At 26.0% G+C, this 13,025-nt stretch overlaps 1 protein-coding gene across 5 annotated transcripts in view; it reads left to right on the top strand.

Moving 5' to 3' along the window:
• The window catches only part of LOC113555788 (aryl hydrocarbon receptor nuclear translocator homolog), a 33,856-nt gene that overhangs the window by 18,803 nt on the left and 2,028 nt on the right, over window positions 1-13,025 (top strand). For 2 of the 5 annotated variants that reach the window (XM_026960324.2, XM_026960327.2), the window contains 6 exons: window positions 8,674-8,834; window positions 11,794-11,966; window positions 12,036-12,183; window positions 12,269-12,496; window positions 12,612-12,734; window positions 12,803-12,961. In XM_026960324.2, coding sequence (XP_026816125.1) covers window positions 8,674-8,834; window positions 11,794-11,966; window positions 12,036-12,183; window positions 12,269-12,496; window positions 12,612-12,734; window positions 12,803-12,961 — 992 coding nt within the window. The remainder of the gene's footprint in view (window positions 1-8,673; window positions 8,835-11,793; window positions 11,967-12,035; window positions 12,184-12,268; window positions 12,497-12,611; window positions 12,735-12,802; window positions 12,962-13,025) is intronic. The other 3 variants (XM_026960328.2, XM_026960325.2, XM_026960326.2) reach the window with 2 other exon arrangements.

Raw genomic sequence — 13,025 nt, 5'->3', positions numbered from 1 at the left:
GTTATCTCTTACCTTGTTTAAAGTAAAAAAAGGATTGTTATCGTATCGCTTAATGTAGTTCAAGATTTTTCCAGCCAGTTGTTTATTGTATATTATGGCCTTAGGTTGGGGTAGAATTTAATTTTGTTGTTCTCATTACAAAAGAATAATAAAAAGGATAAAACAAAGGCTTAAAAATTAAAACAGAAAAAAATTAAAGTAAAAGAAGAAAATAAAATTATTACTTTTTAAAAAGAAAGAATCTGGAGCCCTTCTTATCTACCATCCTCATCCGTTTAATACTGTTTTTCAGATCTTGTATTATTTATTACACTACATATATTCTTAGTTTGATGTATAAATTAAACTACTTATAATGATTATAATATTAAGACTATGTGTATTTTTAAATATATCGATTATTTATTTTATTTACTAATTCTATATTCAATATTATTATAGTATCATTATTATATTATATATTGTCCGCATTATGAAATAAAATTATGAAATACTATTAAAATATTCTGTTTTAGAATATGAAATTAAATATGTATCATTTAAAAAAGTGAAAACTTAAAAAATGATAATGATACTTATCGTGTTTTTTTAAAATGTTATAACTTTTCGAATTAATGAGTGTGGACACTTAAATAGACCACTCTGTATATTGAACAATATGTAAACCCAATCTCTATTATAAGGATTTGTTAAAAAACGAATAGAAATATATTACCTTTTATTGAAGATATCGTGCTCAATTTTAATGAAATATGGACATTTTTAAATAGATACAATATTTTTTTAAATAAGATTTTTATTTCTGTAATTTTTTTTATTATACTTAATATTTATGAATATAAATATTATTATTAAAAGTATAAAAATAAATGTATTATAAATTACTTCACGTTTTTCAAAGTTTATCAAATATAAATAATATTTATGATTGTGGCTATAAAGAATGAAAATATTATGACATCCGTACCATGTCTGTATTGTTAAGTAAATGTTAAGTCTATTGTCTCATGATTTGCAATGTAAATTATCCAATTAAACAGAGCAAACAATACACTTATTTTACGAAAATTTTAATACGCACTGTCTAAAATCATCAATTTGTTTTTAAAACATTCAAGGCTAAAAATATTTTTAAGAATTAATAATATAATTTTTAGTATTAACTGTATTTATTTTTTAATTTTATTATTTTAGACTTGATTTCTGATTTATTAAATATATCAACAGAAATATTATTTTTTACTATGCAAAGTTATACGTTTTCTAATAATAATTATAACATATTATCACTAATTTATTTATAGATTAAAAATGGGCAGGTGCCTAGCTACTGTAACTGTATATTATTTCGTTATTCGTAATAAATATATTTGTGAAAAATTAAATATGTTATTTTATTTTAAATTTATTTTCGTATTTTGGTGTAGGTTGTTACTTGTTTAGTATTTTTTATTTTAGAAAAGTTATATAGAGGTAGGTATATGTTTGATAAATAAAATTTGATAGAAAAATTATTAATTTTTATTAAATATATTATTTTTCTATGTCTAAATTTGTTATTACACCCGTATTAAAGGTACATTAATGATTATTAAATAATTTATTAGAGTATGTAATATACTATGTATATGTATAAACATATACCTACCCAATTATAATGTATATAATTTGTCAATCATCTATATTATTTATAATACTTAATAATGTATACATAGTGGTTCCTATTACTGTAATTATAGGTTACTACAATTTACTATTTATAAAAATCAATATCTACCTTGCTTGTAAAATATTAATATTTAAAAATACTCATAACTCGATTAAAAATTAAAATATTGTAAAAAAATTTAAAGTGTTAATAATAAGTTATAAGTTTATAACGTTTTATAATAAGTTAATTCACTCTAATATTAATGCTTTTAGTTTTGAGTAATAACAATACAATACAAAATTAAAAATGCTGAACGTAAATTTGGTATGATGTCTATATATCGAGCGGAGACAAGTTTCACGTCCTCTTAAATCACACCAAATATAAAGTCGGTGCTAAAATAACCTTATAATACCTTGTTATTACCTTTATTGTAAATATAATACTACACTCTTATGTTAGAATAGTACTACTCACAATTTTTAATCAATAACTGAACTTCTAGGACCTAATTGAAAAATTATATACCATTAATTTATGTCAGACTACTTTATAATTAAAAATATTAGACATTCTTCGCACGTAGATAGTAATTAGATTATTTTTGGTGGGTTACTACGACCAATTATTCCAGTGTGTTATAAATTATCCATTATTAAAATGATATGTAATAGAGATCTTTTATTTCTTAAATACATTTTTTTTTAATAAACCTGTGTACTTTACCAGGTAAAAAGATAAAATATTTAATTGAAAATCTAATAACTAAAGTAATAAATTCATAATGTTTATTATATATTATTAGTCATTTGTAACATATATTATAATTTACCCTGCTTTACCAGCAGTTTAAAAAATATTAAAAGCATCATAAAATTTTTCAATTTTTATCTATTTGGGATTTCTATACAACACATAATTATGTTTTAAATAATGTTTCATCATCCTTAATATTTACACAGTACATACATATTACATTTAATAAAATCAAATGGTTAATTATAATTTTATTTTTAATTTCCAATCATAGATAATAAAGAAATATATAAATAATATTATTGTCTGATATAAGAGATTGTTTTGAGACGCCGGGGATTTTTATTGTACTAATTGACAGAAAACCATTATATTAAGAAGTGATACCCTTTAGAAATTTCTGATTAAATCCGTTTGTAATTACTAATTGATGAAATGCTGTCTTAAAGTTGTTTTAAAAATAAATCTGATACTTAAATAAAATGTTGATAAATTCATAAATTATTTTATTATTTTTTAATATCTATAAAAGCTTTTTATAATTTAGTTTATTAGTTAAGTAAATTTGCTATGCGTTTATAGTCCATAGGTTATCCGTATTCTTCCCAAAATTCCACACTGATTTTAAGTGTTTACAATGTTTACATGAACAAAATATATGGTAATTCAAAAATGAATTAACTGTTGTTTCGATAATGACGTTTAATTGTATTTGTTTACAAATTCTAATACTTAATTTGAGTTTCATACAATAATCAACAATATATTATGCATGTCAAATAATATTCTTGGCTCTAAAATCTTGTATATTATATAGATATATACACTTGTATATTCTGTAGTCTTTTAAGATACTTTTGTGCAAAACTTCACCGAGAAGGTTAATTCGTTATATTATTCGAGCACGGAGACTGCTAATAAAGACGTGATTGTACCCGAGCTTGCGCGCGCTCCCGAAACTTTTCTTCCTCACTATCCGCATCCGCATATAGTATTCATTAAAAACCGCCCCAAGTTTATTCGTTGAACTTCATTTGAGTGTGTGTGTATGTATATATTTATACTATGTATGTGTATATATAAACGCCGTTATTCTAGGGTCGTGGTGGGGAGGGGGGGTGTTTGGTTTGTGAAAGTATATATTATCTCTTGGCCCGAAATTATTATTCAACTTTCGTATAATAATTTCGCAATCATTAACAATTTTCTATTTCCCCTCCCATCACCATCTTTGACACAAAGATAATGCACGCGTAATAATAATATATATACCTACACGCGCGTTTGTCTTCTGCAGTACTACATATGTATATTTTATAAATACTATATACAATATACATTTTCAATATTTTGAACCGAAATACCACCACACATTGGAACGAGAAAAACCGGAGCGCCAAATCAAGAGTACAGTTTAGAGAGGAGAGTTGAGTGACCCCCGTGGCGAACTATACAACAACAAGGCACATGCCTATAATACACACACACACACACACACACACATACATAGTGAATATAAGCTGCTTGTGCATATAGCCGTGAGAAGAAGGCGCGCATCCCGCCTGCCGCACGCCGCCTACCGGATGCTTGTCACGATTTTCCTGGGCGAGATCATCGCGCAACAGCCACCCCACCCCCGCGTTCACCACGACCTAGGCTGGTGGCCGCTGCCGCAACGATATGATATTATTATATAAATAACCTTTCACCGTGATACACACACACACGCGAGCGCGTTCGAGCGCGCTCACACGGACTATCTCGCGGGGTATACGCGAAAACCGTAATAAACGCGCACGCAGGGTAGATATAGGTAATATACACAGGCAGCAATCGTGTATGCCTTGTGTGTCATTGTTTCCCTTGTATACGAGAAAGAAACAATTTAAAAAATATACTTACTGTCGAGAATCTGAAAATCGAAAGATGAACTACATATATTTAAACGTAAATGTAAATATCGGTTAAGGATATTAATATACCTAGTAATGTATTATAATTTATACATAATATATAGCTAGGCGTTATTAAAATATATGGACTATAATATTATGTTTATGTAGTATGTAGAGTATGTATACACGTGGTATAATTGGATATAATTTCTAAGAAATTAACTTAACTTAATTATAAAATTAAGATTTAAAGTATGATAAGAGAGAATGTATATAATCATACACGTCGCCTAAACTATTGTGTAATTAACATATTAATGACTACCAAAGTTCATTCTGCAACCGCGTGTTTCTATAATACGCTAACAGTAAAACTGTACTGTAAAATATTATTGAAAATAAACGAATATATTTTTTTAATAGATACATAGTCATATTTTATTCTATTAAAAAAATAGAGCATTATATATTAAGTTTTTTAAATGATGCATTCATGTACTTATCTAACAATAATTAATAATTATGCCAAATAAATACAATAGAACTGTAGATTATACTATTATATGATTATTATATATAGGTATAGGTAGTTATTTCGTTTTGTAAATCTGTACAAAAACGTTTATATAGTATACGAGATGTACTATGTAGTAACTTATTAAATATTTATTATTGTAATTATTGTACCTATTTAAAACCTTTGACTAAAAAATAAGTTAATTACATTTTTTGTTAAACAATAATTTTTATTAAATAAAAGTATCCTTATAGTCTTTAGTTCTTATAGTCCTTAGTATCTACGTATATGATATAAAGTTCATAACTAATATCTATTTTCATAAATGCATCATGTTAAAATTGATAATTCAATATTGTTTAATATGTTTTATTTGGAATTGTTGAGTTGAATTTTTTTTAGCAGATAGCTAATCAAAAGTAATGAAAAACAAATCATAATATCTCAATAAACTAAATTACTAGTATTTGCATTTGACTGAGTATAAGTATTTTATGTAAAAACGTAAGGCTCTTCAAATAATCATTGTTATAAGTTAATAAATGCATGTTTACATACTTTAACTTTATGTTATATTATCTTGTTTTCAGACTAGATTAAAATGTTCTTTCCTTAGATTTTGCACGTATACATTTCTTATAATATTATGTTTTAAATTACAATATCATATTATATTAATTGAAAATGAGTGAATTCGTTAATTATTATCATATTTTACTATTAATTTTATTCTTTCGAGAACTATCAAAATTGCTTATTATTTAGTTCTAATTACGAAGCAAAATTATTCTTGTAAACGGCCGCTAAAATTGTTTTATCACGTCAATGAATTATATAGTTATTTAAATATATTAACGTAGAACAGTTATTTATTTTAAAAATATACAGTAATTTTTATTTTTAATATTTATTTTTAAAGAAATAATTATTTGTATATAGAAGTATTACAATGTTTGCATACCTGCATGATTAGTGTATCTCAAGGATAAAATAGCAAAATGTTTAAATGCGTCACCAATGATAAACATATCTTAAAAAAAACAATAAATAAATAAAACACATTTATACAAGAACAAAACAACTTTGCTGTTTAACGTTTTAAATTTTAATTGTTATACTATATATAAGTATTTTTAATAAATGTTGCTAAACATTTTATTTTAGTTCACAAAAGTATAAAATAAAACAATGCAATTGTGTATTAACAGTATCTAGCTATAATTGTGACAAAACTTACCCGTATATAATCATAATAGTTATATATATATTATATACTTATATGATATGAAAATATAATAATTATGATTGACTGATTTTATGTTGATAAACGGTGACTAATCACTTGACAGATTAAACAATATTAAATACTACTTTAAATAATTAATAATATGATAAAAAACGTATAGTATACATCGGAAACACTGAGGGTTTGCATTATATGCTTTTTTAGGTGAAATGAATAGTCAATAAAAATAATAGTACTTGTAGGGTAAAAGATATGTATCTTTGCATACTAAGTGCAACAAGGTTATTATAGTTAGGTACTATATTACAGTATAAATAAATCAGCGGTTCCCAAAATATGCTTCGCAATGGCTTTCAGGGGCTCCGTTCGTAATACCACAATGAATGTACACAGAACACTGACAGATAACAATTAACGTTAAATATTTTTTTGGGGCTCCACGACAAACTTCTATTTAAACAAAGGCTCTGAGGCAAAGAAAGTTTGGGAACTACTGGTATAAATAATGCATATTTAAGTATTGATAAATATTAGATAAATTGAAAAATAACGAATTTTATATTATGTTATTTTAAGTAATTCATTTAATTTGATATATTTATAGAAGGCACCACCCGAGTATGTTGACTCTATATCCTGCACAGTTACTGCAGTAGGTTACTCCTCCACCATATTTGAGTTCAGCAGAACCAATTTTGTACCTATTATTTGCTCTTATATTATAGTGAATTGATCTATATCTATCATCAAAACATTCAATACATTATCTGTGTTTGTGCTTCAGTTTTTATGATATTTCAATTTTTAAGTGAATTATGACTTCATTAGGTTGTACAATTTAAAAATAATTATAGATCGCTTGAAAATTAAATAACGTAAATATTTGACAAGCAAACTCAAGTTAGATTCTTGTCATTAATTTTGGCATTAGGTAAATACTCTATAATTTTAAAACTAATAACGTAAAATTGGTTCTGTTAAACGCAAATTTATTATTATTTACATTTCTAAGTCGCCCACCACGTCTGTGAGTCGTGGGTGAGCATCTCTTAATAAAAAATATTGTTAGAATTTTAAATCAACAAATTAAACTACCTTTAGTTAATAAAATTCTTTGCGATATTATATTAATTCTACTTAGCATTAATAATATTATCAAGTATTAAATGTTTTAATTGCATTGTAATATTAAAGATAAAAAAAAACAGTGTACATTTTTTTAATTTTTTATCTTTTAAAAATAATACTTTATGTATTCAAAATTAAGTTAATTATTGAGTGTTTGAAAATTTTAAATAGAGCTTAAATATTACATATTTTATCAATTTAATTAGTGATTAGTCAATAAACTTAAATTATTTAAAAGTCTTTTTAGATAAGTATATATATTATTGTGCAATTTATTACATACGATAAGTGGACCACTGCCCCACTACTTTAAGCTGCTACTTAGTACTTACCAACTATGAATGTTTTAGGTATCCATCACGTATATTGCATGATTTAATGTTTTTATTTCATTTTCTTCAGTACGCCTATTTTATTATTATATTTTGGTATGGTTACGTAGAAACGTTACCGGTAACTTAATAACGTCATACACTTGATAATTTTTCTGAATCGGATATACTTAGAAAGTTAGATATAGTTTAAACTATGCAGTAATTTCAACATATTTTGAGAAAATGTTATAAATTTGAGTTAACAGTAAAATTTTTCATTAACTAAAAATACATTTATACTTGTATAATATATTAATACAATTAATCAAAGATAAATGCAAAATGGTTTATTTAAAATGTAAAGCTAAACACATTAGGTAAAGATCATCTACTGTATTTTATTACTTTTATTTTGATATTTTTCAGTTCTATAAATTTAATGTTTTATTATATTTTTTTGTACATAAACACAATGTTAATATTTAATTGCATAATTCAATAAGACGTATATTATTATATTTGTAAACATCATTTTATTCAATAATTTATGCTTTAATAAATGGTAGTATTTTATAATTTTATTTAATATTTTATTATTATCTTTAAAAATACCAAACTTATCGCTTTCTAATATTATAATATCATATCTATGCAAGATTGTTAAGATGATATAAAAACAGTTGGGGTCTTATTAGGTATGTAAGATATAGTTATATCATATAAATTTATTGTATACAATTCACTATGATTTAATCTGTTCTAGATAATTAGTAATAATAGATAGGTATATAAAAGTAGTAAGAAACCATAAATTATGATAATAATTAATTCACTCTTTAAACGTTTAAACTATCATATTATTATATATATTTTATTAATTACCTAGTATATATTTATTAACACTTGTAATTAAGTTAAAATTTATTTTAACATTGAATAATATATATTTCCATTGTTAAATGTTATATATCAGGTTTATTTTTCTTAATAAAACCATGACTTACCTGTATTAAATTAGTTAATTGTTATACATTTCCATTTATTGTAATAATAATTGAACTACAAAAATGTTTTTCTATACTTATTGATAGTATTAAGAATGGGATTTTATGACGATTTATGTATATCTTGCGATTTTTCTTTTCCTTTTCCATGTGAAATCACTGTAGGGAGAATCATTGCGAAATTGAGAGGCGACGGCGGAACAAGATGACAGCATACATCACCGAACTCTCGGACATGGTGCCGGCATGTCAGTCGCTAGCCCGGAAACCAGACAAACTCACCATACTTCGAATGGCTGTTAACCATATGAAAAGTCTCAGGGGTACGTATTTAAAATATAAATGTTATGATTAAAACAAATGTTTCCAAACATTAGTAAAAACCTAGTCACAAAATACCAACTATATATTTTAGATAATAAATATCTTAATTCGATTAGATATTCAAATGAATGTGTTGTGGAGTTTTGATACGAATGTTAATTTTAAATTATACGTATAGTTAATCCCAACAGTACATGAAGTTGCCAGGACATTCTACAAATGCCTACGCTCCAATCTCCACTACTATCACAACCCCTTGATCTCAGAATTGTCCATCCTTGTATTCCTTGTTTCCTTTTCTTAAAACGAACTTAGTATCGTGAACTACTATAATAACCTCCCCCTTTGCATGTCACAAAATCCATCACTGAATAGCTCCTCTCAAGCCTTCAATCTCTAAAATGTAACTTATTTATCTTGTTTCATTAACCATTAAACATGATTTGTGCTTATAATTATTAGATTGTAAAAATTCTAAAAAAAAAGTGTCAACACGTAAACCAATCCGTAAAGTGTACCTAAAGTAAGCTCCATACATTTGTTTTGACAATAATAATTCTATTTATTTTACTTTTAATGATTTGATGTTTTTATGTGGATGGACGGAATCTCTTTGTTTCTAGTCAGATATATTAAAACTAATAGAACCACACACACATGAATCGTATTCATGTATAAATATCATAAAATACATACATTTCCTAAATTAAAATCGAATAGACTAAAATCTACATAATGCTTATACTTTGCGCAACTTAATGATATGTTATTTTATTATTTTAATAACTTACTATTTTATTAATGATGATTAACAAAATAACAAATTATTCGGCGACTTCTTTATTAATATTTACCTTTAACTTTTCATAAACGTTTAAATTGAATTAATTATTAATAATTTTATTTTATCAAATTGATTTTATTAGACATTTAGACTATATAATTATTAACGCACTTTTAAATTTCTATAATCATGTTTAAGATGTTACTGATATTTATTTTTTTTTTTTATTTATTTAATTCCCAGAGTGGTTTAATCCTCAACACCTCAATAGGAAGTATCAAATAACACTTGCATAGTGCATACACACGTTGTCTATATCTACTACTATCCTTCTAGATAATAACATCGCTGAAAGGGCGCGTGAGAACTCGCAAATTCATTTTGGACAACAAAAATGCTTTGTCGCAGGATGCGTGTTTCCCTTTTCATTTATTTCCTTCCGCACAGGACAATGTTTATGTGAGTGTGCTCTATCGTAGTCTATCTAATACCCTGAATTGCGTACAAGACCGCCATGAATTCAATTACATCTTCTTTTTCCTGTTCTCTGTGCGTGATTTTTTGAATTTTTCTATTCCAATTATTTATTATTCATACGCTACATTAACTGTTTGTTAATATTGTATGTGTGTAGGTATTAGGAAATTATTTTTGCCGTATAGTGAAAACAATTTTTTTACTGTATAAGGTATCCGATAAGTTATACAACTATAATAATAGTTTATGCGTATATGCTCTGTTTGCAGTTTTTACTTTTCATCAGCGTTAATCGTCACGGTGCAATAGCATACAAATAATAAAATAAATTGTTGAATTTGTTAACTTAAGACTTAGTTTTTAACCCAAGTACCTACCTAATGTATTATTTGGTCTCCGGCAACTCTACTGGTATTATTACAAGTGCCTATAATAGTTTATGACTTCGAAAAATGTCGAACGAAGTATATGTTTTCTCCAATATATATGTTATATTATATATATAATATATTGTTCCTTTAGAAAATATTTACAATTTCAACAAAACTTGTTAATTGATTAATCCTTTATTACTATACGTATATTGGTATACAAACTTAATTGCTATTATTATTTATTTGAATATAACAAATTGTTATGTAAACATTATCTGTGTTAAATGATTTAAATTTATATTTTTTTTCCTCCGCTAATAATGTGTAGAAGTAAAAGAGTTAGGGAAATAACCATATTATAAGTAGTTACAATAAAACAGTTTTATGACCGTGTTTATAGCTTTTTAGTGGTCAATGATTATTTTTTCACTCAATACCTTAGGTAGGTACATAGATATTTTTCTTTTCTCTTTAGACCATCGTTTTTGTCATAATAACGGTTACCTCTTATACCGAGTACAAAACCAATTGTATTCAAATGGACGGTATGCGGATGACGAGAATGAGTATTGTCGCATTATAGGTGGCATATACGTTTGTTTGGAACCCGGTCAAGTCAAAGCCAGTTATATATTATTATTACTATTATGCTAGAAATAATGTATAATAATAATAATAATAATAATAATATTTAATATTCACCAGGTTAAGCGTTATGTCTGCCCGCTGGCGGTATGGCTCTATTGTTTATTGTCACGTCCATTGTCAATTTCCTGTTTCACCCTTCGGTTTTTGACGTACTTTTATTTTATTTTACGGGCGAGATGTGAATGACAATGTTTTTTTTCTATTGCGCATTGCCAATTTTATGTCTGATTTAAAGCATAAAACTTATAATTTATAATTTATTAAACTAAAGATTTTAATGTTCCATAAATTAACCAATTCACCAAAATAAAATTAATATATTTACATAAGGTTTACAACTATAAATGATTCAGTTATGACTTGGTGTTTAATGACAATTATGATCTCTTATAGTACAATATTGTAACATTGTATTATATAATTATAATATATACTTAAATAATTAAATAAATGTTCTTTGTTATTGAAATACCACGATATATTTCTTAATTATATAATCGCTGGTTTAAAGTCAATTTCTGTTTTTAATAATCTCATATTTTTTGACTAGTTAAGTTTTACTTGTAGAGATTATAATATATTTATTTATTGTTTACTCTTGAAAAGCAAGAATGGGATACATTTGTGAAAAATACTTTTCCAAAATAAAATTTTAACTTTTTATATAAATTTTAGGAACAGGTAACACAAACAATGATGGCACCTACAAACCTAGCTTTCTGACGGATCAAGAGCTAAAACATTTAATATTGGAAGCAGCTGATGGTTTTTTATTTGTTGTTACATGTGATACTGGTAGAGTTATATATGTTTCTGACTCTGTTGCACCAGTATTAAATTACTCACAAGTATGAATTTACTATTTATATACTTTAAAACAGGTTAAATAATAATAATTATTAATGTTATATTCTTAGAATGACTGGTTAGGGACAAGTATGTTTGACCATTTACATCCTGAAGACGTAGAAAAGGTACGAGAACAACTATCCACACAGGAACCACAAAATTCAGGGCGTATATTAGATCTAAAAACCGGTACAGTGAAAAAAGAAGGTCATCAATGTAAGTCAAATATAAATATTATTAGTTGTTATTCTATACAATATTTAATTTCTATAATCACATTAAAATTTGGTGTATTGTATAGCTTCAATGAGACTGTGTATGGGTTCTCGACGTGGATTCATTTGTCGAATGAAAATCGGTAATAGTGGTGGTATGATGTCCAGTATATCTGGACATAATTTACATCAACGTCTCAAACAGCGTAATACGTTAGGACCAACTCGTGATGGTAATGAATTTGCCGTCATCCACTGCACTGGCTACATTAAGAACTGGCCTCCATCTGGTCAGTTTGATCATCCATTATCTGGTATGATGTCGATCTGTCGTCTAATCACCTCGATGACACTTACCAATAATAGTCAAAAATCCCTCCATCTAGAATTTTTAAGATTAAATATTTATATAAAATGTTATATATTTAGGCGTTCAAATTGAGCGAGCTGTTGAAGAAGATGGTACTCATTGTTGTTTAGTTGCTATTGGTCGGTTGCAAGTTACTTCCACTCCTAATACTACTGATTTAGCCGGGTCTAATAGTAATGCTGGTAAAAATAAAATTAATTTAAAATATTTTTAATATCTTTTAAATATTTATCAAAAACTTTTTTTTTAGAATTCATTTCTAGACATTCTATGGATGGTAAATTTACATTTGTTGATCAACGTGTTACACATATACTTGGCTATAAGCCACAAGACCTTTTAAGCAAAACTTGTTACGAGTTTTTCCATCCTGAAGACCAAACTCATATGAAAGAAAGTTTTGAACAAGGTACATTTCTATTTGGCAACCTTGATAAATATGATGTTTTTTAATTGTTATTTAATAATGTTTC

Source organism: Rhopalosiphum maidis, chromosome 1, assembly GCF_003676215.2.
Source record: "Rhopalosiphum maidis isolate BTI-1 chromosome 1, ASM367621v3, whole genome shotgun sequence".
Lineage (NCBI taxonomy): Eukaryota > Metazoa > Arthropoda > Insecta > Hemiptera > Aphididae > Rhopalosiphum > Rhopalosiphum maidis.
Note: the sequence above shows the minus strand (reverse complement) of the source record. Positions and strands in the feature narration are given on the sequence as shown.